We start from the raw sequence: 26,475 nt of genomic DNA, 5'->3' as shown, positions 1-26,475 counted from the left end.
AGAGGAAGGGAGATGGGCTTAGGGAAGGAAATACACATATATTAGACACCTACTTGGTGCCAGGCTAAATGGTTTACAAATATTTCATCTGATCAAGAAATAATACGAGACATCTGCAATGCAGATTTCAACTCCTCTGTGGCTCTCTTTTCTCATTAAAAACAAAAATGGGGTGAGGTAGTACTGAGAACACACTAAGGGGCAGCCTGGCTGCAGACGTGGGTATATGAAGGGTACCTGGGAAGACTCTGCCTGCACAACTTCTGGTTATAGGGGTTGGGAGTGAAGAGGAGGGGAAGCTCACAGCTTTCACAGCCATAGTCATGGAAGGTTAACACACACAGATTATTGGGCAATTATGGGTAAAAGAACATAGAGTGGTTGGGCTGGAGAGATGAGCTCCACTAGTTACTGCAAGTATTTTTTCACCCTCTGAATGGTGGCTGTACCACAGCTTTCTCTGACTGGGAAGGTAGTTCCTCTTGGGGACTACTGAGTCTCTGGAGGACTATTATAGAGCCCTGGTCAATCTTTATCTTATTACCCCAGTTCACATTCTCTGAACTCCAGGCACTTAATTGTTTGAGGTAGCACTCACTAATATACATATTTAGCATTTAATTATATACCATTTTTTACTACAATATTGATACGATGTGATTATTTCCTCCTCAAATAATCTATAAATACCTAGACATCAAGGTCATGTGCAGGTCTCAAATAGTTCTCCAATTATTTATAAAATGCAATATTTTTTTAAAAAACCAATTAACTTTTCCCTTTTAAAAAAAAAAACAACATAAATTTAAATCACAATACCAATAATTTATGCCGGTGGTTTCTCAAACTATATGGGTATATACCCATGCAGTTTAAACAAGTACAATATCTGATTTAGATTTAGACAACAGGACAATGAGGTAAATATTTCACAAATTTTTTTTTTAAACAAAAGTATTCTTACATAGGATTCCCTTAAATTTTTAGGTAACATTTTAAAAACTTGTATAAAGAGGTATAAATAAAATAAAATTTAAATATTTTGGCAACACATATTTGATTGAGAATCATTGTTTTGTATTTTCCTTTGAATGGTTAGAATGGAAACCAAAAAATGTAGTAACTTACTTTTTGGAAAGTGTTTTCATGCCCATGAAAACAATGACAGCTTCAACTCCAACAATAGCTAGTATTATTCCATTATATAAAACTGCTTGTTCTCTGGTCCAAGCATACATATCCATTGTTAGCGGAGTAGCAATGCTAGAATAATCAAATAAAGACAATAATATTATAGGAAGTAGAGAGAATACTTAAAAGACTTAACATTAATGAAAACAACTGACAGTGTAAAACTGAATCAAGAAATGTACATTTGAATTTCAACTTTCTTAAGTGATAACATGACCAACAAGTAACTTTAATCATCTGTCCAATCTTTCTCAGTCTGTTTCTCATTTTTTACACATTCAACAGCATCAATATGGATTTTTGTTGCTTTAGAGTTAGAAATAATACCACTAGTTTGCCTCAGAATCTATAGATTCTTCCATTTTCTTTCTTCCTTCTTCTCATTTATCTTTTCTTAACTTTCCTTTACTTGGACATAATATGGCACAGAGATTTAGTTTTCTATCTTGATTTGAAAATTTGGTGCATCAGACCTAAAGCACTGTTTTTCATGAAGACCTAAAGTAAATTCAGTTGGTTTACAGGCAACATTACATCTTGTGTTACAGAGCCAGGCATGAAATCCACTTCAGCACTGCTTCTGTCCAGCTTGTATTACCTGGCTGCATCCCCAAGGGCATTTTTTCACATTTCTATAGATATTCTATAAATGGCTTTAATTTCTTCTGAAAACTGTCTGTTCACATATTCTGGTCATTTATCATTTAGATGTATTTCTGGAAAATGATTCTTCCTAAGTGAATTTTCCAAATGCAAATGGGTTTAACATTTTTTCCTACATCTTTAAAAAAAAATGACTTTTGAAGATTTAATTACTAGTTTTTTGATTATTTATACTAGGCATTTCCCAAAAAACAAACAAACAAACAAACCTTTCACCTCATGGAATCCTTCCTTTTAAGATAGGTAAGCAAAATCAATCAATCAATAAACATTTATTAAAAACCTACTATGTATTTCACACTATGTCAAGTGCTGTGAATAAATAAAAGGGCAAAATATAGTTTTTGTTCTGAAGGAGCTGACCATTTAATGAAGTGAGAAGACATGGAAACTAAATACAAAAAAGCTTTGAGCGGGATAAATAGGAAATAATTAACAGAGGGAAAGAACTAGAATTAAGAGGGTTAGGGAAGGCTTCCTGTAGAAGTTGGGATTTTAGTTGAGACTGAAAAGAAAGTAGGGAAGTCGCTGATCAGAATGGCATTCTAGGCACTGAGGAGAGTCAGAGATGGAGCACTATGTTTGTGTAGTAGCCTAGAGAACATGAAGGGTCAAGGAAGTGGTTAAGGAAAGGTAGTAGTGACACCTGTTAGATTGGCTAACATGACAGGAAAAAATAACGATGAATGTTGGAGGGGATGCGGGAAAACTGGGACACTGATGCATTGTTGGTGGAGTTGTGAACGAATCCAACCATTCTGGAGAGCAATCTGGAATTATGCCCAAAAAGTTATCAAACTGTAGATACCCTTTGATCCAGCAGTGCTACTACTGGGCTTATACCCCAAAGAGATACTAAAGAAGGGAAAGGGACCTGTATGTGCCAAAATGTTTGTGGCAGCCCTGTTTGTAGTGACTAGAAACTGGAAAATGAATAGATGCCCATCAGTTGGAGAATGGTTGGATAAACTGTGGTATATGAATGTTATGGAATATTATTGTTCTGTAAGAAATGACCAGCAAGATGATTTCAGAGAGGCCTGGAGAGACTTACGGGAACTGATGCTGAGTGAAATGGGCAGAACCAGGAGATCATTAAATACCTCAACAATGATACTGTATGAGAATGTATTCTGAAGGAAGTGGATTTCTTTGACAAAGAGATGATCTAACTCAGTTTCAATTGATCAATGATGGACAGAAGCAGCTACACCCAAAGAAAGAACACTGGGAAATGAATGTAAACTGTTTGCATTTTTGTTTTTCTCCCTGGGTTATTTTTACCTTCTGAATCCAATTCTTCCTGTGCAAAAAGAGAACTGTTTGGTTCTGCCCACATATATTGTATCTAGTTTATACTGTGACATATTTAACATGTATAGGACTGCTTGCCATCTGGGGGAGGGGGTAAAGGGAGGGAGGAATAAAGTTGGAACAGAAGTGAGTGCAAGAGATAATGTTGTAAAGAAATTTTTTTCAAAATTAAAAAAAAAATAAAAAAATAAAAAAAAAAAGAAAGGTAGTAGTGGAAAACCAAGCAGTTATGGTCAATATGAGAATTTCAGAATTCTTGAATATGGAGGTGATAGCAAGATCAATGGTATGACCATCTTGTGGCTGAGGTGGGGTGGAGTAGCTCATGGGAGAAAAGTAGGCTGAGATACTGAGGGTTAAGGGTATTTGAAGAAGAACAATATTTAATGAAGTGTGCCAAGAGACAAAGTGCCCATGTTGAAAATATTCCCTACAGTCCTCTGCCTCTCTCCCTAAAGGAAGGAAATATTAAGGTGATAGGCAATATAACATTTAATATTTCTAGCCAATTAACATTAAGACTTTGGAGACTACAAAACAATATTCTTTGTGGAAGTGCCCTGAACACTTGAAAGATCTGAGATTTTTGAAGTGTGGGGAATAGATTTGAAACCCATCTTTGACTTGATGGGTTCTAAAATTTCATGTCCCCATTAACCACTCTGGGAATGAAGCCCTCCAGCTTGGCCAGGTTGGTACTCAGCTGATATATAAAGTTTATGAAATGTCCTATCCCAGTTTACATAGTGTCCCAGAGAGTTGTGATATTGAAAAATTATTCTTTGAATATATGGTGTACAATTATATTAGATCTAGTAGTCCTGCCCTATAAGTTGTGGCATTAAACTACAGGACATTAATCCCAATGCTTAGAATCTAAATATTAGATACTAAGAGAAAAATGAATAAAGAGGCAAGATCCTATGGTATGTTCCCCTACTCTCCTAAATGTGGCAAGACAATAACAAAGTTTTTCTTACTGAATAACATTTTTGGTACCTGTTATTATTTACTTATTTTTGGTTCCATGATCAGAAAAACTGTCTTTTAAAGGGTATGAATGCTTCGCTAACAAAATAGGATAATCTAATTTCAAATAATAAAACTCACGTTTCAAAAAGAGCAAATATAAACAGGGTGATGAAGAAAAGAATGTTGGTGGTGACAACAGCAACTTGATCAATGCTTCCTTGAGTGTCATGAATTGCATCTGTGCTTGCTGCATCAAAATATAAGAATAACTCAATTATCCACAGTTCCCACATTTTAAAAGTTTTTTTTAATCTATATCACTATATGTCTCAGAAACCACAAATAGAAAACCCAATCAAATTCTATCTTTAAAGTATCTTGAAAATAATTCTGACAACTGAAAAAATGATCCTGAAAAGATCATTGTAACCCATGTTTTTTAAACTTTTAAAATGTTATCATCACATATAATTCCTTATGCTACTAGAGATTAGAACTCAAGTACCTTATGAACACTATAATGATTAAGGAAATTCCCTATCATTAACTTCATAATTTATTTAAAATTATTAATAATATCTGCAAAACTACTATCTATCTAGCCACACTGCCCTGAATACTTGAAAGATCTGGGATTCTTGAAGTGTGGGGAATAGATTGCAACCCATCTTTGACTTGATGTGGCCTAAAATTTCATGTCCCCACTAGTTACTCTGGGGATGAAGCCCCCCAACTTGGCCGGGTTGGTACTCAGCTGACATACAAAGTTTTCACAGGCATGCAACTCGAACATTTTATAGTTTTGGGTCTACAGGGTAACTGTGAGAGAACATTGAGAGATTTACATTTTCAAAATAAATTTTTTTTAAGTTTGAAGGTGTTTTTTTTTTTTTTTTTAAAGTAAAAAGGACAGAGCAATTGTGTGGCCATGGCAATATTTTCTTTCTGTGACTGAGCTATGTAGTGAGTATAATTGAGAATAATAAGTAGTCCCAAATAACTAATAATTTTTCTTACCAGGCAAGTATTAATCAAATAATATAACAAAGCGTTATGTAAATTCCAACTATCCTTATTATTAAGAGGTTGTGGAGAAAGCCAAAAGAGGGAGGGAGGTTCCCCTTTAAGAATGAGGGAAAAAGTAGAAAAAAATATTTATATACAGTGCATTTAAAAAATTTCATTCAGTAAATATTTAATAAGCAATGCTTGGCTTTATATTCTGTGCCACTGAAACCCAAATGCCAAAAATAAAGGACACTATCCCAAGCCTACATGGAGCCTGCAATTCAATTGCATGACATCACCAGACTGTTCTCTTGTGATTTCTTTCCTATTTTATATGGGTCTATAAGTTATACTTTAGAAATCAAAAGACTTGAGTTTTGAAGGATTAGAAGTACCACAACACATCAAATAGTTCCCTCTAAGTAGGGTAGATAGGATTTAAATTAAAATCAATTATTACTACAAGAAGGCAATTTAATAAAGTTTTCATTTTAAAAATCATTCTTGCTAACTGATGAAACTTTACTTCATTCTTTGTCATTGCTTTTTAAAAAAAAGAGGATATGCACTCAACACGTTTTAAAGTAGCAATTTGCTTTGATACTTTTCAGATTAATTTTGCAAAAAACAATAAAAATGAATGATGATTTAGTTATTTTTTATAGATGCTATAATTGAAAATGACTGGGGGATAGTTTTAGAAGGTTAACCACTAATCATTGGGGGGGGGTACTTTTTAATCATTCTATATGGTAAAATTAGCATTAAAGTAAAATATTTAAGTGGTCTTAAATTCAAGAAATCAAGCCTGCATATCTGGGACTTAAAATATATTAAAAATTAAAATATTCTAAAAGAAACTTTTTTGTGGTTTACTGTAATATAAGATAGAAGAAAAAAAAATCTACTTTATACAAGGAAAGCAATACTTTATAATTTCCTCATTTGAAACCACATTCAGAAGAAACTTAACCTTTGTGCAGTATATCCAAACTTCTTTCACCTCATATGGCTATCCGCTTAGGTTAGACCTTTATTACTCTCATCTTGATACATCTAACAGCCTCCTAATTGAGTTTCCTTAATTTCAGCTTAAACTGTGATTCAAAACCCTGCATGAGCACTTGCAAAAATTATGATTTATCATCAATAAATGTTTGAGTTATATACCTATTTTATATACCTGTAGCTATGTAAAAATTTCAGGTAAAAAGGGCTCACAAGTGGAAAAAGTTTAAGAAGCCCTGCTCTAACTAATCCACCTCTGCACTGCTGCCAGAATAACTTTCTTAAAATATAAAGGTTGCTCTCATTGGTCCCCTTATCTACCCTTATACCAGTTGGAATTATACTCAACATTAAGACCCTTCCCCCACTCCTTTCTCACCCAAATCTCTTCAAAGACCTATATCCATGCCATACCTTTGATTACAACATCAATTTGTCCCTTCCTATAGCTTGTCTATATTATGCATTTCAGTACCTGCTTATATTAAGTTTTGCTTTATAGCATAGAGAAACCTTGTTTAGCATTTTGATCTGAGGTCCACATAAACTGAGAAGTGGAAGGGACCTTAATTCATTTTATAGATGAAGAAAACTAAGGCCTAGAGAAAGCTACATCTCAAGGTCTTACAACTAAGATAGCAAGTAACAAAGCTGGGTTCTGAACCCAGGTAGTGGACTCCAAATCCACTTGTATTTCCACTGAGAAAAGAGTTTATGCCTTATACTTTTATATGCCCCAAAGGACATACTACACAATAAATGGTCAAAAAGCAAAGGAAAGGACAACCATATCCTATGATTAAGAAAAGCAAATGAATGACTGATTGCCTGAAACATGCTGACACAAATCTAATTAAAAAAAAAAAAAGATAGCTGCCAATCAGGATAATTTACTGTGAAAACAGGATCAATGGATTTGGACAGATCAACCCAATCAAACAAAAATAAAATGAAATAGTCACTGGTGTAAGGTAGTCACAGGTGAACCAAGGGAAAGATTCACATAAATCAGAAAATAAAAAAGCAAAGAGAACATAAAAGAAAATTCAAGGATGACATTAGAAGCTGATGGAAGAACATCAGGAAGGTCTCCTAGAGGAAGTGATACCTTCCCTGAGTTTTAAAGGAATTGAGGAAGAGGGACAATCTGGCCCTTTTCAATTGGGAACAGCAATAAGTTTACATGCCTGGATTGTCAACCACAACTTTTTCAATGATAATGTTGCAAAGGTTCTTCCTCAGTGATCCAATGTATTTTAATTAGAAGCAAAATACTTTTTTTTTTCCTGAGACAATTGGGGTTATATGACTTGCCCAAGATCATACAGGAACTATTAAGTGTCTAAAGTCAAATTTGAACTTGGGTCCTTCTGACTTCAGAGCTGATGCTCTATCCATCGCACCATCTAGCTGCCCTTGAAAGTAAAATATAAATGACTGCCAGGCAACCAGAATCATCAGCAACATTTTGGTAACTGTAATTCAATAAATTCTTAAATAAATTAAATAATACCTTTGTCAAAATTTACGCTTTTACACTGTCTTCCTGAATCATCCACACGATGTTCCCTTAAAAAAAAGTTAAAAAAAAAAAACAAAAAAGCATTTTATTATACAGCACAATTATTTTAACATTCATTTCTTGGTGTGGATCAAGTAAATTGCTTTACAATCCTAGCCTATTATTTTACTAGTACAGAAAATATAATACTGAAAACTTTGATTACATTAAATTAAAAAGGTTTTGCACAAACAAAACCAAGGCAGCCGAGATTAGAAAGGAAGCAGAAAGTTGGGAAATAATTTTTACAGTTTCTGAAAAAGGCCTCAAATCTAAAATATAAAAAGAACTGAGTCAAATTTGTAAGAATGCAAGTAATTCCTCAATTTATCAACTGTCAAAGGATATGAACAGACGATTTTGAAATGAAGACATAAAAATGCTCTAAATCATTATTGGGCAAGTAATTTGCTAGTAACTGTCGGAAGCTAGATTTGAACTCAAGAAGGGGGAATCTTCCTGATTCCAAGAATAGAAAAAAAAAATGCAAATTAAAACAACTCTGAGGTACCTCACTCCTTTCAGATTGGCTAAGATGATAGGAAAGATAATGAAAAGTATTGGAAGGGATGTGGAAAAATTGGGAGTGGAGTTGTAAAATAATCCAATTTCTGGAAAATTTTTTTCTATAAAACTGTGTAGAAAAATTTGATCTAGCAATGTCACTACTTGGTCTGTATCCTAAAGAAATCATAGCAGAGTGAAAAGGATCCACATGTGCAAAAATGTTTGTAGCCGCTCCTTTTTAAATCATGGGAAAAAATTGAAATATGAGTAAATGCCCATCAATTGGGGAATACCTGAATAAGTTATGGTAGATGAAAGTAATGGAAAGTTATTTTTCAATAAGATGATGATGAGACTAACTTTAGGAAGACCTGGAAAGATTTACATAGACTGATGCTGAGTGAAATAAACAGAACCAAGAACACATTCTACATAGCAACAACAAGATTGTGTAATGATTCATTAGGATAGATGTGCTTCTTCTCAGTGGTTCAGTGATCCAAGGCAACCCCAATAAACTTTGGATGGAAAATCCCATTTGCATCCAAAGGGAGAATTATGAAGACTGAATATAAAAATCAACACACACTACATCCCCCCCCCTTCCTGTTTTTTCCCTTTGTTCTGAATTTTCTCTCTCAACATGATTCATATAGAACTATGAATGTCACGTGTCAAAAATGAATGTACACATATAATTTTTTTAAAAAAAGATTTTACATGTAACTGGGGAAAAAATGAGGAAAAAAAAATACCATGACAAAATGAACAGCTGGGAAATGGTCCAAGTTCCTTGTAGGTGTGTAGAGATAATGGATGTAATTGTTTGTAAACCACTACCAATTAAATCTAGTCAATAAATGATAAGTTGCAAATCTGATTTCTCTTCCACTTCATATTCTTCCCTCTCCCACCTATTTAATAAAGCACACTGCAAGGATTCTCAGCCTTTCTTGTCTCACGGATCTCTTTCGCAGGGTAGGAATACTATAAAACCTCATGTAAAAATAATCTTAAAATTCATTGAAAAAAATACATAAGGATTAAAAAGGAAACCAATTATATTGAAATGTAACTATTAAAAATTCATGGATCCCATGTTAAGACCCTAACACACTCAATTGATGTAGCAGAATTAACTTTTGTGTTTACTGATGTCTTTTAAAACAGAGTATAGATGATTTTGAATTCATGAACAAATACAAAGTAAAGATATATATTTTACATGTTACATACAGAATCTTCACTGACCAATTTAGATTTTTAAAAGGGCAATACAGAAGAACACATAAGAAATCATAAACAGGAGGTCAAATATAAAAATGTGTCACTGTCCTATAAGTGATGTTGAGTCTGCCAAAACTCAGAATAAGCTGAGAGGCTAGTGAGTGTTAAGACTTTTAATTTGTGTTAAGAACTTGTTAATTTGAAAAACCTATTTGTTGTTATTCAATCATTTCAGTTGTGTTTTTGGGTTTTCTTTTAATAATTGGGGTTAAGTGACTTGCCCAGGGTCACACAGCTAGGAAGTGTGAAGTGTTAAGTGTCTGAGGGCAGATTTGAACTCAGGTCCTCCTGACTTCAGGGCTGATGCTCTATCCACTGCACCACTTGGCTGCCTCTAGTTGTGTGATTTTTTTGATAAAAACACTGAAGGGGTTTACCATTTCCTTCTTCAACTTATTATCAACAGATAAAGAACTGAGGCAAGCAGGATAAAGTGACTTGCCCAAGATCACACAACTAGTGAGGATCAAAGAAATCATAGAAGAGTGATCCTTATAAGAAGAAGATCCTCAATCATAATCATAATCAAAATCATAGAAGAAGATCCTCACAACTAGTGAGGATCAAGAACTAGATAGGAATAATGTTTAGGAATGATTCAATTCTTATCTCTGTTTAGGATACTGATCGCTGGACCATGAAGAATAAAAATGGAAAATATGGGAATAAAAGATGAGTAAGGAGATAAAAAGAGTATCTAGTTACATTTAAAGAACTGAATTTGCTAGACACAGAACTGAACTGACACGAATATTCTTAGAAGATAATAGAAAAAGATTATTATTGCAGAGCTGATTCAGAACTAAAGAGCAAAGTCTAGGAAGCCTGATTTTCGATTCTTGTCAAAATTCAATGTAGTAATAAAAGGACAGCCAATCAACGGGGTTTCATCAAGAAAATGTCAGACCATGATTACCTAGATTACAGAAATGAGGTAGATACACTGTACCCACGTTTAAGAAATCACCTAACAAATTTCTTGAGTTAATTTTAAATGTAGAAGTGTGACTCAGGTGATTTATGTATCCTGGGAATTAGCAGAATGGTCAGACTCATAGATGAATCATTAACTCTAACAAAGTGCTGAAGGAACTTGCCCTTGCTTTGGTTATCTAACATTTTTTAAAAAATCAATAAATGAGCTAAAGGCAGAAATAGCATACTTATTAATTTGCTAATGGCACAACAAAGCTGGGAGAGCACCATTCATAATGGATAGCAGCATCAAGAGCCAAAAAGATCTTAAAAGATTAGAATGCTGGGTCAAATCTAAAGGGATGAAATTTTTTGGAGAAAAATATTTTTAAAGTATAGATCAAATGAACAAAATTACAATTAGAAGAATATCAAATGCTCATGGGTAGGCTGAGCTATTATAATAAAAATGACAATGCTACCCAAATTAATCTACTTATTTTTTGGTGCCATACTAATCAAATTGCCAAGAAATTACTTTATAGAACTAGAAAAAATAATAACAAAATTCTTCTGGAAGAACAAAAAGTCAAGAATCTCAAGGGAATTAATGGGGGAAAAATGCAAGAAAGATGGACCTACCACTACCACACCTAAAACTATATTATAAAACAGCTGTCATCAAAACCATTTGGTACTGGCTAAGAAACTGGGCAACTGGATCAATGGAATAGGTTACGTTCACAAGACACAACACTCAATAACTATAGTAATCTAATGTTTGATAAATCCAAAGACCCCAGCTTCTGCAATAAGCTTACTATTTGACAAAAGTTTCTGGGAAAACTGCAAAATAGTATCGCACCTAATACCCTATACTAAAATGGTTTAGACATAAAGGGTAATACTGTAAACAAATTAGGAGAACAAGGGATAGTCTACCTCTCAAATCTGTGGAGAAGGAAGGAATTTGTGGCCAAAGAATAACCAGTGAACACTATGAAATGCAAAGTGGGTAATTTTGGTTCTATTAAAAGTTTTTGTACAAATAAAACCAATACTGCCAAGATTTGAAGGGAAGCAAAAAATTGGGGAAAATTTTTTATATCCAGTGTTCCCAACAAAAGCCTCATTTCTAAAATATTCTTTATATATTGACTCAAATTTATAAGAATACACCCAGTCCCCAATTAATAAATGGATCAAAAGATAGGAACAGATAATTTTCAGATGAAGAATTAAAGTTATTTCTAGTCGTATGAAAAAAAATGTTCTAAATCACTATTTATTAGAGAAATACAAATTAGCACAACTCTGAGGTACCACTTCATACCATGGCTAATGTGACAGGAAAAAATAATGATAAATGTTGGAGGGAATGTGGGAAAATTGAAACACTAATACAATTCTGTAGTCAGGATACTTACAAACTTACTAGCTGTGTGACTTTGGGCAAGTCAAGTCACTTAAACTCAAATGCCTTAAAAAAACAAAAAAACAAACAACCCCCCTCCCCCCCCCCAAAAAAAAAAAAAAAAAAGACAGAAGAAAATATCAGATTTTTCAGCATTTTCCGAAGCTAAAATAGGATGTTTGGGCTAGCTTTCTGGAAGTCCTCCGGAAAGGCCTTGGTCTCAGCAGGATAGTCACCACGAGGATGGACAAGAATAGAGTCCAAAGTCTTTATTGTCTCCTTCACAATCTATGTCTGTCATAGTCTAACCCAGTCTCCTTCAGCAGTCTGCCAGTCTCAGTCTGAGTCTGACTTTGTCCCCAGTTCTCTCAGCCCTTAAATACCTTATTACAATTACATCATTATAATATACTGAGTATAAGTGATTATAACATTATATCATACTAGATATATGTGAACTAGAAGAACCATTATCTCATCAATTCCACTGAAGTTAATACCTTGTTTCAAGTATACTTTTCCAGACGTCCAGATCTCTACACTAAAGCACATAACCTCTAGGATCCTCTCCAATCCAGTGACTACATTGCTCCTAAGCCATTTAATTTGTGATTCCCTGACCAGAACATTGCAAAGAACACTGACTTTGCAATCATACTGTGTGACTGAGGGCAGGTCATTTTCCTACTTATAGTCTGGGAGCTATTTACAACAATTAACAACTATGTAACAGGGGGAGTATTTTCCTTATGATGATGACTCTAAGAGGCATGTTAAGTATACAAATTGGCAAACTGCAGCTGAGAAATAAAATAACTTGTTCCTAGTCATACTATTAACACATGCCTGAAGCAACACTTGAGCCCAAGTCTCAATTTCAAATTGAATTTACTTCCTATTATGCCAACTAACTTCACAGGGATGTCATAAGAAACAAATGAGAGAAGACGTGTAAAATACTTGATAATGGAAGCTGTAACAGGCTGGATGTATGGTAGATAAAAGTGAAGAAAAGAACCTTGGACACAGTGGAGCTGAAAGCCACAAAGAACACACCCCCTCAACAAGGACAAAGCACATCATTACTACAAAATATAATTGTATTTCTATTCAATTACCTTAACATAGCAAAGATCAAGATAATATTGATAACTCCCAAAAAAGCACCGAGTAGAGCTGGGGCTGTATACATGTTCACCTGAAGATCAATGGCTTCCCATGTTACTCCCTTTTCTCCAATCAGGGCAAAACATGTCTGAAAAACTTAGCACAGTAAAAATTATGCTAATGGATGATGATTCATGCATGTTAGGCTGGTAAAGTAAAAAAGTAGAGGGTCAAAAAGATCAGATTTTTCAGCATTTTCCCAAGCTAAAGCACACAGCCTCTAGGATCCTCTCCAATCCAGTAACTACATTGCTCCTGAGCCATTTTCTTTGTGATCCCTTGACCAGAACACTGCAAAGAACACTGACTTTGCAGTCATAATGTGTGACACACAGGAATTTCTGTTTTCTGATTAAACTCTATCAAATAAGGTAACCAGCAGAAAGGAAGAATATAGGCAGCAAGTAATAAACAAGGTCAAAAAACAAAGGAAGTCAAGGCAATACAATTAAGACATTAAGTTTCTAACATAACTGACAGATGTGGAGGTCATCCTAACAACTTAAGGCAGACAAAGACTTGGTTATTCCTGCTTTCTCTAAATAAAGACCACATGCCTACCTGGACCCAGGATAAAGCCAAAGGCCTGAGAAGCGCTAGTGTTGGCCATAGCACTGGTTCTTTCTTGAAGGGAAGTAGCACCAGCAATATAAGATCTAACTACTGCTACATTTCCTTTAAAAAAAAAAGAAAGAAAGAAAAAACAAATCTAAATGAAAAGTAGTTTCTATTTGATAAAATTCATTTTAACCAAGCATATAAAAAGGGAAATAGTTATAAAGTTCATGTTCCCTAATTATGTCCACAAAAACTGCTTTAGATGCATATTATAAGGTACTACTATATCACTGACATTAAGATTTAAAACATTATTATTAATTCATTTCTTTTCAATAATGTGAAGGCAGAATTCTAGAAAAAGATTGTTTAAAGTCATTACATTAACCCCAAAAAAACCTTTTCCTGCTCATCTAATATTTACTGACCATATTATATGATGAATAAGACACTAGCTGCTATAGCTAATTTTACAGCAAATGCCCAAATATGTGAATCTCACACAAACACACAAATGTACATCAATTCCACTATATACTCTAAATGCTCCAAGAAACAGAAAAAACATACAATTCCAACCAGCACTGTTTAAGTGTCTACCATGCTTCAACACTGGGCTAGTGTGGGATACAAAATCAGTATGAGATTTTACCTCTAGGAAGTTATAATTTAATCAGAAGAAAATATGCAAAGGTGATCAAATTTGATAGTCTTACCTCCTCTCAGCAATACAATCATCTAAGACAATTACAAAAGATCTATGATGGAAAATGCTACCTACATCCAGTGAAAGAACTATGAAGACTGAATGCAGATTGAAACATACTATTTTCACTTTTTGTTTTGTTTATTCTTTCTTGTGGCTTTTCTCTTTTGTTTTGATTCTTTTTTGACATTATGATTAATGTGGAAATATGTCTAATATGATTGTACGTATATAATCTACATCAGACTGACTGCCATCTTAAGGAGGAAGGAGCGGAAAGAGAAAAAAAGGAAATAAAAATCTTGTAAATGCTAAAAACATATATATATGTGTGTGTGTGTATATATATATACACACACACACACACACACACACACACACACACACACACACACACACATATATGCATACAAAATAGAAACATTATAAAATTGCTAGATTGAGTAGCATGGAAAAGGTGGAAGGAGGACTAAAAACTAAACTTGGTCCCCGAAGAATGAAGAAAAAGAGTAAAGACAATTCCAAGAAGAAAGAATAGCACAAGCACAGAGATAGGAATAGGCAAGTGACTTCCCTGACTAGAGGAGAAGCTCTGTATTGAAGACACAGGAATTAAGGTCTGATGGGTCAGACAGGGACAAATTATGGAGGGTTTTGAATGTCAAAGTAAATGTAGATTTGACATAAATAGAAAGATAAAATGTCAACAAGTATATTACCTGCTCCAAATCCCACAAATCCACGAGCAACCAGCATGTAGTATTTATTGTGGGAGTGAGGTACATGGACATAGGCATAGAGGCAATTGGCTGCCACTGAAATGAAGATTGAGATCACAAGAGGTTCTTTCCTTGGTCTAAAATTAGACCACCAGCCAAATATAGGCGAAGCTACCATTTGGCCAAGACTATAAGAAGCAATAATCCAACCCAAAAAACTTGTATCTGCTGTGGGATCAATCTGCAAATAGAAATACAACCCGTTATAAAGTTTTGTTTTATTCTAAAACTCAAGTCTAAAACATAAACCTCAGCATAGATAAAGAGCTAGACTTAGAAGTCAGGAAGACTGGGGTCCAAATCTCAACTCAGTCACTTATATATGTATGACCCTAAGAAAATCATGTATTACTTTTCTGACTGAGCTTTTCCATCCATAAAATGAGAATAATAGTCCCATCATACTTACCTCACAGGGTGGGTGGAAAGCAAAGGAGATGATGTTCATAAATTGCTTAAAAAACCACAAAGTGCTATATAAATGTTGATTACCATTACTATTTTCTGATCATGAAATAATTTTTTTAAAAAAATGAAAGGTCACTATAATAGGATGCTGAGCTTTCTGACTTCAAGGATCTCTAAAATCCTTAAGAATAAATTAGATCTACTTTTCAACATATTGTGTATAAAAAAAAAATGGTCATTAATTCTGGTCTTTTCTAGTATACACAGTAATCTCCAGCAACATAAGAAGCCAAATAAAAGACACATAATGAGTAAGACCAGAGGTTTTGGATAAGTTAATGCAATTGCTGGAATTTCAGACAGTGAAGCAGTTTTCAGAGATTTATATTATTAAAATAAGCAAGCTTTATGGTGATATACATATCTGATATAGAGAAACTTCTCACTTTACAAGCCTTAGAACAGATCATATATATACAATCTGGCTCTATGGATAGTTTGATTAGGTTAGAGAAGAAAACAAAAGAAATGTTAAGAGCTTAGGAAATAGTCATTATCTAGAATGATTTGGAAAATTTAACCTGAGAGATTGAGGGTTTAAAGTCAATGGTAACCTTCAAAAAACACAATACATACCATACAAAGAGAATATATACAAAAGCAAAACAATTACAGAAACTTGGGGATTTAGGTCACATGATTAGTAAGAACTTTCTGAATCTTAAGCACTAGAACAATTAAAAGAAGAAAAAACAATTAAAAGAATAAGATCACTGAAGGTGAAAACTCTGGCTTTCTCTGAACTCAAGTGCCTCCTTCTATGCTTTTCCTGATTCTTTCTGCATCCTTTCCTTGCCAAGTCTTTTCTGCCAAAAGCCCTGTATTCATTCCATTATTGCTGATTTAGGTACATACATGTTATCTCCCTCATCATAATGTCAGCTCCTTGAAGTCAGAAAGTCCCTTATATAATAATGCCAATACAATTTGACAAATATTGATTAATTAAACACATGTATTAAATGCCAACTCTGTGCAAAGCATTGAGGAAGGCACTGGGAATATAAAAAGTGATTTTTTTCTTTTAACGATCCATGTAACAGCAGAAAGCAAGTTGAGACTTACAAACCTTTTGGAGGAATGGCCATATTGACATAATTACAATCGAAAATCCTGTGAAAGGTGAACAAAAATCATGTCATTTTATAGTTCTAGTATTCAACATGTTCCTTCAAACACAGTACACAGTATTATAGACTTGAAATATTATTATGAACCTTCTCTACTTGACTTCTTTTCTTACATCTGATCATGGCATCAAGTGAACTAAGGGGGATTCACAACAGCTATGCCGGTGGCAAGTAAGAAGATGTACCACAAACAAAAGAGAAAAGAACAGAGGAAACAGCACCAATGTTATGTAGATCTTAAAAATTTAAGTGTAATATACTGCTGGAAATGCTTTTTGTGCATTTATTTTGTAGAATTTTGATATAGAAATGCTGTTGATTTTTGTGGAGAATAGTGTAACAGAAATTAGTCTTAGATCAACATTCTTGCAGTATATCCTAGATATACTGCAAATCATATCTTACAACAAATTTAAAAAAAGGCTACATGTCTGTTATTAATGATCATATCATTAAAAAATCAGAAGTACGTCATATAAGTATCTCACAGCCATGGATTGGAGATGAATTTTTAATCAAATATGGGATAGAAAATAGTTACAAAAAATAAGAGATTATTTTGATCATGTGAAACTGAAAAGCTTATCTAAACAAAGAACTCATCTAACTCATCTAAGGGAAGGGAAGCATTTAACAGGAAAAAACCCAGCAAATTTATATCAAATATCTCTAAAAAGGGTTTGAGTTGCAAACTAACAAAAATAGAAAAGACACAAGATAGTATAAAACAAATACAAAAGGGGCAGCTAGGTGGTGTAATGGCTAGAGCACCAGTCCTGAAGTCAGGAGGACCTGAATTCAAATCTGGCCTCAGATACTTAACACTTCCTAGGTGTGTGACCCTGGGTAAGTCACTTAACCCCAACTGCCTCAGGGGGGGAAAAACTTGAAAAAATGAATTTTGGAGGCTATTGGGCATTTTCTTCACTTTTAGTTTTATTTGAAATCTGATTTTCACACATTACTGTTTGGAACATAAAAGAGATTAAGAAGACAGAAGAGATTCATTGAGTGGTTCCCTAGGCATGAGAAGCCCTTCCTTTTCACCTCACCACTCCTTGTGGAAAACTCTGGCTTTCTCTGAACTCAAGTGCCTCCTTCTATGCTTTTCCTGATTCTTTCTGCATCCTTTCCTTGCCAAGTCTTTTCTGCGAAAAGCCCTGTATTCATTCCATTATTGCTGATTTAGGTATATACATGTTATCTCCCTCATCATAATGTCAGCTCCTTGAAGTCAGAAACCATTTCCTTTAGCTTAATAATCACAGCAATTATATAGCATTTCAAGGTTTGCACAGCATTTTCTATACTTTATTTTATTTAACAAATACTTTATTGATCAATTCTTTAAGCCAGTTTCAAGTGAAGCCAACAGAATTAGTATATGTCAACTCAAAGAGATTACAAGGGGAAAAAACACATTACTTTAAAAGTAGTCACTCCAAATACTGCCCTTCCATTTTCATGTACAACTACTTAACCTTATAATTATACTGATACTACTCCTACTTGATAATTTGGTAAGGAAAAAAATTATTCATCACTTAAAACATAGAAGAGAAAGGTTACAGGACTTGATTTGTTTCTTTCTTTCCCATCTCCCAATACTTACCTACACTAATGAAAAACATAGTGAGATATAGGATGCGAATGGAACGCCATCGACTCCTATAATGCTCTTCAGTTTCTATAACATCCCACTGACTAGATTTGTAGAAAAATGAGAAAATAACATTTATGTAATCACCACATATGGACAAGAATGAAAGGGGGATAGTGAGGTAAAATTTAAACATAGGAGAAACAATGAAGGGAAAAAAGTCTTATCTATCAACAAAGGGAATGTAGATTAGATGTTCCTGCCCATTCTAGGTCCATAGAAAGTAGGGACAGGAGGAAATCACTAATTTGTGAAAGACCACTAACTGAGGAAATTCCCTCTACAGATTAATTTAATTTAAGAGATCAGCTACTCCTCTTCAACTCCAGGGCTGGCTCTTAAATGACCCAGGCAAAGTGTTATCCAGAAAAATCTGATTTATGAGCAAACCTGAGGTGGGATTCAAACTCAAATCTAACTTTTTCTACTATATCACAAAGGAAGTTGTCACTAATAGAGAATAACAACTGGTGAGGATTCTCAGAACCATAGCAGAAGGCATAGTTAAATAAATCAGAGAAGAAAATGGAAGGAGGGAAGAGGAGGAATTTCTATTTAGAATCAGGATGGAGTTTGAAGCAATGGACAAACATCACAAAAGTTAGCCAATGTATTAAATACCTACTATGAGTCAGGCTCTAAAATAAGCACTAGAAATACAAAGAAATAAATGAAACAATAACAAGATTCTGTTAAGGGAAACAATTTGTATAAAAATAACTATATACAATAAACACAGGATAAGTTTAGGGGAGGTAAATGAACTGGTGCATTGCGTAATTTTTTCCTCAGATATGAGATGGATTTGGTGATCTCTGAGGTTTTATAATTAAGCCCAGTATGATGGGGCCCCAGATCTGGAATCAGAACACTCGAGTTTAAATCTGGCTCCCCACCTAGGTCATCTCATTTGAGTTTACTCTTTAGGTTTCTGTTCACCTGCTTTGTAACATGAGGATATTAGGATAGATTTCTACAGGTGACATCTGATCTAATGTCAAGCAGCTTCAAAGAAATAGTAGGTAATAAATAAACAAACAAATAAAATACACTAGTAGCCAAGACTCATGGATTTTACCTCTTCCTTTTGTCCACCACAATAACTGAGGGCCTCATCCCCTGTCTTGTGAGTCACTGCAAGCAGCCTTGAGTCCAGGTTCTACTCTATCCCCTCTAATCCATCCTCTCAGACAGGAAGTGAATTTCCTAAAGAGCAGGTTTGACAGCAAATCTTTCTCCCAGAAAATCAAGGAGCTTTTAACTGTCTATGGGATCAAATTCAAACTCCTGCTTGGCTTTTGAAGCCCTTTACCCCCATCTCCAACCTTAACAGTGGTTAACAAATATTTGTTTCTCTTCCCTTCCTTGTATCTCATGAACTTAAGGGCAAGTCTCTTAAACTTCTCAAGGCCTCAATATGCTTCTCTATAAAATGAGAGGGCTGCTCTGGATGAGGGGTTTTGAAATAAGGTCCAAAATTTGTTTTTAAAAATATTTTTAAAACTACTGAAATATAATTAGCTTCCTTTGCAATCCTATGAATTTCATTTATAGAAGCAGTTAGGTGGCACAGTAGCTAGAGTACAAGGTCAGGAGCCCAGCAGGCCCGAGTTCAACCCTAGTCTGAGATCCTAATTAACTGTGTGTCGCCAGGCAAATCACTTTGATGAGGTTCAGCACAGGGCAAGGAGTTGTGGGAACTCCCTTCTGGTAGGAGCAGGTCTTTTGTAAATGAATTTATGAACCTGAGGAGTTAGACTGGCAAAAGAAGTTTTTATTGGCATTTGGCATCAGGAAGTTAGCTTTTGCTAGGAAGAATGACTTCCAAGTGGCAAGGTCCCGACAGAGAAGTAAAAATTTAACATAGAAAGAGAAAATTTTTAGCAGAGAAATCCAGGCAGAGAGGTAAGTAAGGTCCTATTAGGGAAATAGGTGAGAGAGATAAAGAGAAATCTTTTCAGCAGGCAGAGAGTAGCAGCTCTGCTAAGGAAAGAGGTTCCTTGGCATGATTCCTGCTTTTAGGTCCTCTGCAAAGAATTGGGCTGAAGGAAGTTTGTTATATGGGTAGCTCTTGGTGGGGGCCAGGAGCAGTTTGAGATGAAATCAGAATAGAGAATCTTCCAATTGAATGAGTGTCCCTGGACTACTTTCCAACTCAATAGGGTTAGATAGAAATCTCTATCTCCAGCTAAGTAGGAGTGGTCCCGGACTCAACTAGTCCCACCCAGATAACAGTGCGAAACAAGTTTATCTTGATTCCCTGGTGTGGGCCTCTCAGGAAAAAGCTTCTCTGAGGTAGTTTCTCAAGCGCTCCCCCCAAAGTCGGAGAGAGAGTGAGTGTGTGAGTTTTCGGGCTCTCCTCATCAACTTCATCCCTGTCTGCTATAAAAAAGAGATAACAATAGTATGTAGGGGTTGTGAGGACCACATGAAATAATATTTGTAATGTTCCTCACAAAGCCTGGCACATAAGGGTGGTGAATAAATATTTGTTCCCCTACCCTTCCTAATATCTTATGAACTTAAAAATATTATTCCAAGAAAGGGTATATAGGTTTATCAGACTTCCCAAAAGGGCCTCATGACACAAAATAATCTAAATGAAAAGTTATGGTCCTTTCCAAATTTAATCTAGGATCCCCATAATACTGCAACACAGATCACAATCCATACAAAAACTTTTCATCCTATATAATCTTTGTCCATAAATCCTTAGTGGAAGAGGAGCAAAAAAATAGAAGCTGCCTTTCTCCAGGTCTTCTAACAAATAGTAAGTTGGCCTCAGCTTTGTTGTGTTGTGCCACAGTTCCCTTTTTTTGTCCTGACTCGGTTTCCCTGAATTGTTCTGCTCAATCCTGCACCTCCACCCCTCCCTCCTAATCATCATGATCCCAGCCCTTCCCTTCTTATCAGAATGTCTGGTACTCCCCCTCCCCCTGTCAGAACCGGATTGATAGTCTGCCCCTGCTCTCAGTGCTGACTCCACCCCTGCCTCAGTCTACCCCCTAGTAGCTTGGAGTCATGTGCACATGTAACTTCATGGGAAGCACACATTACCTGCTGGATGCTTTGGACATTATCTCTAGGGGCAGCATGTCCCCATCACAATCTCTCCCTTTCAAATATATTAAAAACTCTCTAATCTCTATCTTGCCTCAGTTTCTCAGTATCTTGTCTCAGTTGCTCAGTTTCAGCATTACAGTTGCTGTCCTTATTCTTCCCACTAGGATCAGAGGTACTCCTGGTCTAGCAAAGCTCTCCAATGATCAAGCCTCCCTTCCCTACAACTTACCCTAACAATGGCGATTAATTCAGTGGATTTCCCTAAACTGGTGGGAAGAGAATAAAAATTCACATATACATTGTATCTAGCCAGTCCCAGACTTCATATGATCATTACTAATGAAACTTTAGTTTAGTCAGCATCCTACCCTCTGGGAAGCTAAATCGTTTCTTCCCCTCCCAGCTCTTGCTCTCTCTGGATAAGGACCCAATCATTTCAACTGCAAGCTCCTGGAATAGGGAATAAATGTCTGCCCTATAGTTCTGCTCATTCATGTGAGATTTTAAAATTATTTTTTGTCCCACTTCTTGTATATAATGCTTACTGATGCTCACCATTGGTCTCCACCCTTATTCCCTGAACTCTCTTCTCCAGCCCCGCACTTCTCTCTGTTTTCATGTCTCTATTAGGATAAAAGCTCCTAGAAGGAAGGGATATATTAGGTGGATGGAGGGAGAAATCTCCTCCCCTCTACAGGTCTTTTAACCTTAGGGCTTTCCACCTGACTTCCTTTTACCATTGAATTTCTTGGCTCAATACCTTTCCTGACCACAGATCTTTAATGATTTCTCCTGTGCCACTTTTTGCATGCAAGCCTTATTTGTGACCCTCACATGGTTCCCACTGCCTTCATTAAACAATACAACCGGTGAAGAATCTAAATCGTACCACCGAATGAGTCACAGGTATACGGAATGAATGGGAAAATAAAAAGTTGAGTTTTGGTTTGGAGGAAATAGCCTGGGAACACTGAAAGTGTTGTTCAATTCCTCAAATGTAATCCAATCTGCTATATTCTCCCTTAACTCTGCCTAGTTCTCAATGCATTCTCTGTTGGTGTTCAATATAGCCGTTGCCTAATGGATTACATTCAACCACATATTCCTGTGCATGTGGTAATATGCAGAAAACCTCAAATGACATCGATAAACATTTTAAGTAAGGATAGATCTTCTCATTTAAATTTAAAAGAAGAAAATCAGGAAGATGTAGACATCATACACCATGTCACCATAGTGACAGCAGTGAGAGCTGCTGAAAAAAACACAAAACATCCATATAAAGACCCAGATTCAAATCAAAAGCAGTAAGAAACTGAGGTTATTGGGTTAAAGAGCAAATGTCTTAATGGACCCTGAGGATATAATTGTGTTACAAAGAACAGAATCAAAATGACAAAAGATGAGAATGAGTCATTAAAGGAAAAGGTGAAATAGTACCAGTCAGTTTAAGAAGGCAGAGGAGTAAATTCGGTTTTGGAAATCTTTTAATGCAAAGTGGGTTTAAAAAAAAATTTAAATACAATGCTTAAAAGCCTTCAGCTGCCAAGAAAACTCACACATCTAGAATTGTTCAACGAGTTTTCAGCCCCATAGGACTCTTAATGATCCCATTTAGTTTTCTTGGCAGAAGATGAAGTGGTTTGCTACTGCTTTTTTAATTTTACTGATGAGGAACCTGAAGGCAACCGGGTAAATGACTTGTCCAGGGTCACACAATTAAGTGTCTGAAGTTGGATTTGTACTCAGGTCTGCCTGCCTCCAGGCCAGGCATTGTATTCACTGTGCCACCCAACTGTGTCTCTAACTTGAAAAATATTTTCTAAAATTCTGAGATGGGTGAAGTCTTAATTCGATTTAACTGCTTCACTATATTTGTTCCAGATATGTGAGGATGTGATTGGGCTGACTAATATATTTTTAAAGTAACATATCAATTTAAATATATCATTATAAATAATCAAGGAAAAAATCATTTTCACAGGATAACACTAAGTAGTGTGACATGATACATGTTCAAATATGTAAAACTACTACTAGTCTTCACTACTGCACTACTACTAGGCCTTTTCCAGGGAAATTCAGTTTAGTGTAAAAAAAGAACATTTTGCCATTTCTATCAGACTGTTTTATGTGCTGGGATTCTGATGGCCAAGATTCAAAAATCAATATGCTGGGTTGGTTCATACTAATAAATCGCTACCATCGAAACGGGGGGTAGCTCCTAGGGAGAATGTAGCAATAACTCTAATGTCCCTAGCCAAGGGAGTCACAGTAATTCTATAAATATTGCTGGCAGTTAGATGACAATCTGTTGGTCAGTAATAATAAACGTTCCTTCTTCTCATATAGAGAAAGAAAAAAGAGAAAAGAACCAGAATATTTATATATAGCAACACTCCTTGGTGGTGGCAAAAAAATTCGAAACTGCCCCCATCCACGGGGCAACAGTTACTTCTTAAGTCACAGAATTCAATAATGGAGTACACACTGAAGGAGATTTTCTCTTTTAAGGATTTTTAGTTTCGGGATCCCCTCTTCAATTCTACCCCTAAACCATGAAATTGGCATATCAGTGACAAGAAGCACAGGATCTTTTGTTGTGCCAAAGTTCTCTTTTAAAGTCGTGACCCAGTTTCTCCAATTGTCCTATTTAGTTATTCTGCCTCAGGTTATAACCTTTCCCTCTTAATGTTTGATGAGATTAAAGGTCTACTTTAGTTGCTCTAACCCAAAATCCCAGGCTATAATCATTCCCTCTTAAATGGTTGATGAGAAAGGTTTTATATCTTTAGGTTATAGACATTCCTTCTTAAGGTTTGACAGGATAAAAGTTTATCCATTTAAGGTGTCATTAGAATATCAGTAACCTCCCTCCATTGTGTCATCCTAGGGGCCTCCCCCACCATTAGGTTATCTCCGCCTAGGTACCTCCCCCATTATGTCACTGTACTTGTTATCCTATTAAAACCTTGCCCTCTGACACTTGAGGGCTGGACTCTTTGAGATGAAAAGTCTCCTCCAGCCCTGGGACTAACATGGATCCATTGGTCCCAGTCCATCTCTCCATTTAATAAACTATTAAATCGGTCTCTAATCTCTTTCTTGTTCAGTTTCTCTGGCATTAACACTTTGTCTTAAAAATTTATCTTCATGTTTGGGATTCCTAGCTAAATTCTTTTGGAATGTATCTCACTTTAGTAGTCCTTACATTTATAATAAACTTTGCCTAAGCCTGCAAATTCTTTTGAGACACTTAACAGCACCAGTCAAGAACCCTAAACTTTTTGGTGTCTCCTTTGAACTCCAAGAATCTTTACTGTTTAAACATTCTTTGAATTTAACAAATGAAAATGTGAATGATGCACAACTGCCAAGTTTTCATCTTTTAATGTGGCCTTTTTCACCTGGAAACTGACAAGATTCTACTTGGGCTTTGACAACTGCCTGCCTTTAGTTGGGGTTGGTCAATTTGTTTCCATCAGCTTCCTCCTTTTCCTTCTCATACAGAGGCAGAAAACAAAAGAGGAAAGAACCCATAATATTTATATATAGCAACACTCCTTGGTGGTGGCAAAAAAATTCGAAACTGCCCCCACCCACGGGGCAATAGCTGAATATCTGAATGTATATTAAGTGAATAATTTCTGCACAACTAAGAAATAGGGGGAAATTGGGGAAACCTGTGACTATTTCTACGGAATAGAGCGGCACTAAAGCTAGCAAAACTTACACAACATTATCATAAAAGAGAAAAGTTCTGGCCACTGCAACGACCAACTATGATTCCAGAGGACTAATTAGAAACAATAGCCAGCATTTATATTTATATATTACATATTACGTTTACATGCTATGCATGGCATACTTGTATATTATTATTGTGTATGTGACAAAAAACTACACGTATATCGTGCGCTAAGATTTGGGAAACTATCGCATTTGTTAAAAGGGAAAGTGTCCTCCCTTTACAGATAAGGAAACTGAGGCAAGGTGCAGTGGCTTGTCCAGGGTCTGCATTTTAACTGCATTCTGACTCGGGATCTAATGCCAGGCTGCTCTGATCCAGGTGGTGGACTGCGGGTGCCGACCGCTACATAACCCTTTCCGAATATCACAGCACAGAGGCTGGCTCTGGGCGATTGCCCATCCTTGTTGTAAAAGAAAACTAAATCTTGTTCATGGAAAATGATAACATGGAAGACCGAAGCTGCCCCCAGGTCAGGTCCGACTCGTCCTTCAATCAAGCACTACATCCCCCTGACTCCGTTTCCCTGCGTGTAAGAAGAGCAGAGAGACAGAAGGCGCCGCCACCCCCAAGCTTTGGGCCCTAGCTCACCTGCTCCCCGGGTCCTGCTCGCCCAGCAAAGGCTGCCGCTCCTCTGCGGTTCCGCAGGCGGCCATGACGAACTCAGGACCCCAAACTCGGAGCTTGACCCCCTACTCTAAAGCTAAGGAGGAGGCAGAGAAAGCGCAGGTTCGGAGCCGACTCTCGCGACACTTCACGCCCCTTTTTCAGGCGGCGCCCTTCACTTTTTTTTTTTTTTCCGCGACGCCGGGACGCGTGCGCAGCAGGGTGAAGTAGGTAGCCGAAGCTTGTCTTGCCTGGGGCTTAGGGCGCGTGCGCAGGACGATGCGCCTGGCTTTAGAGCCCAGCCTTCTCCCCACCCCCTCCATCCACCCCGTGACTCTTCCTTGGCAGCCCGCCAGATGGCGGCGCCACCAAATACTAGATGGAAAATCGGCAGGGTCCAAACGGACACTCGCCCAATCCCCGGCCTGGCCCGCAGTCTCCTCCCACTATGGTGGGCTGGTGCGGCAGGTAGGCCTGAGAGGAGGAGTCCCAGACTGGGGACCTAGGCGGCCGAAGGGCTGTTTAGGGGGGGCCCAGGCTTCCGGCCCTAGGTGAGTGGCGCGAGGGGTCTGTGGGGGAAGAGGCGAAGTACGGGCACGCGCCTGGGGCAGGAGGGGAGGAGAAGGGCGAGCGCGCGCCTGGGGCAGTATGGGGAGAAAGGTACGTGCCGGACGGCGCGCGCTGTCCTTGGACTGGGCTGGAAACTGAGGCCCCGAGAGAAAGAGGAAGGGGCTTTTCCTGCTTCCTGAG

The 26,475-nt window shown here is 36.6% G+C and overlaps 2 protein-coding genes across 2 annotated transcripts in view; one reads left to right on the top strand and one right to left on the bottom strand.

The window, feature by feature from the left end:
- The window catches only part of MFSD8 (major facilitator superfamily domain containing 8), a 33,785-nt gene extending 7,887 nt beyond the window's left edge, over nucleotides 1–25,898 (bottom strand). Inside the window, exons 1-9 of the mRNA XM_051964425.1 lie at nucleotides 25,711–25,898; nucleotides 18,261–18,352; nucleotides 16,588–16,631; nucleotides 14,991–15,231; nucleotides 13,569–13,682; nucleotides 12,959–13,103; nucleotides 7,670–7,725; nucleotides 4,279–4,387; nucleotides 1,129–1,263 (exon numbers count right to left, since the gene is read on the bottom strand). Coding sequence (XP_051820385.1) covers nucleotides 1,129–1,263; nucleotides 4,279–4,387; nucleotides 7,670–7,725; nucleotides 12,959–13,103; nucleotides 13,569–13,682; nucleotides 14,991–15,231; nucleotides 16,588–16,631; nucleotides 18,261–18,352; nucleotides 25,711–25,775 — 1,001 coding nt within the window. The 5' untranslated portion in view covers nucleotides 25,776–25,898. The remainder of the gene's footprint in view (nucleotides 1–1,128; nucleotides 1,264–4,278; nucleotides 4,388–7,669; nucleotides 7,726–12,958; nucleotides 13,104–13,568; nucleotides 13,683–14,990; nucleotides 15,232–16,587; nucleotides 16,632–18,260; nucleotides 18,353–25,710) is intronic.
- A 186-nt stretch (nucleotides 25,899–26,084) lies between these two features.
- ABHD18 (abhydrolase domain containing 18) overlaps nucleotides 26,085–26,475 on the top strand; it is a 52,212-nt gene continuing 51,821 nt past the window's right edge. The window contains exon 1 of the mRNA XM_051963796.1: nucleotides 26,085–26,276. The gene's annotated coding sequence lies outside the window, so the exon portion shown is untranslated. The remainder of the gene's footprint in view (nucleotides 26,277–26,475) is intronic.

Source organism: Antechinus flavipes, chromosome 6, assembly GCF_016432865.1.
Source record: "Antechinus flavipes isolate AdamAnt ecotype Samford, QLD, Australia chromosome 6, AdamAnt_v2, whole genome shotgun sequence".
Lineage (NCBI taxonomy): Eukaryota > Metazoa > Chordata > Mammalia > Dasyuromorphia > Dasyuridae > Antechinus > Antechinus flavipes.
This window is presented reverse-complemented; position numbering and strand designations above follow the sequence as displayed.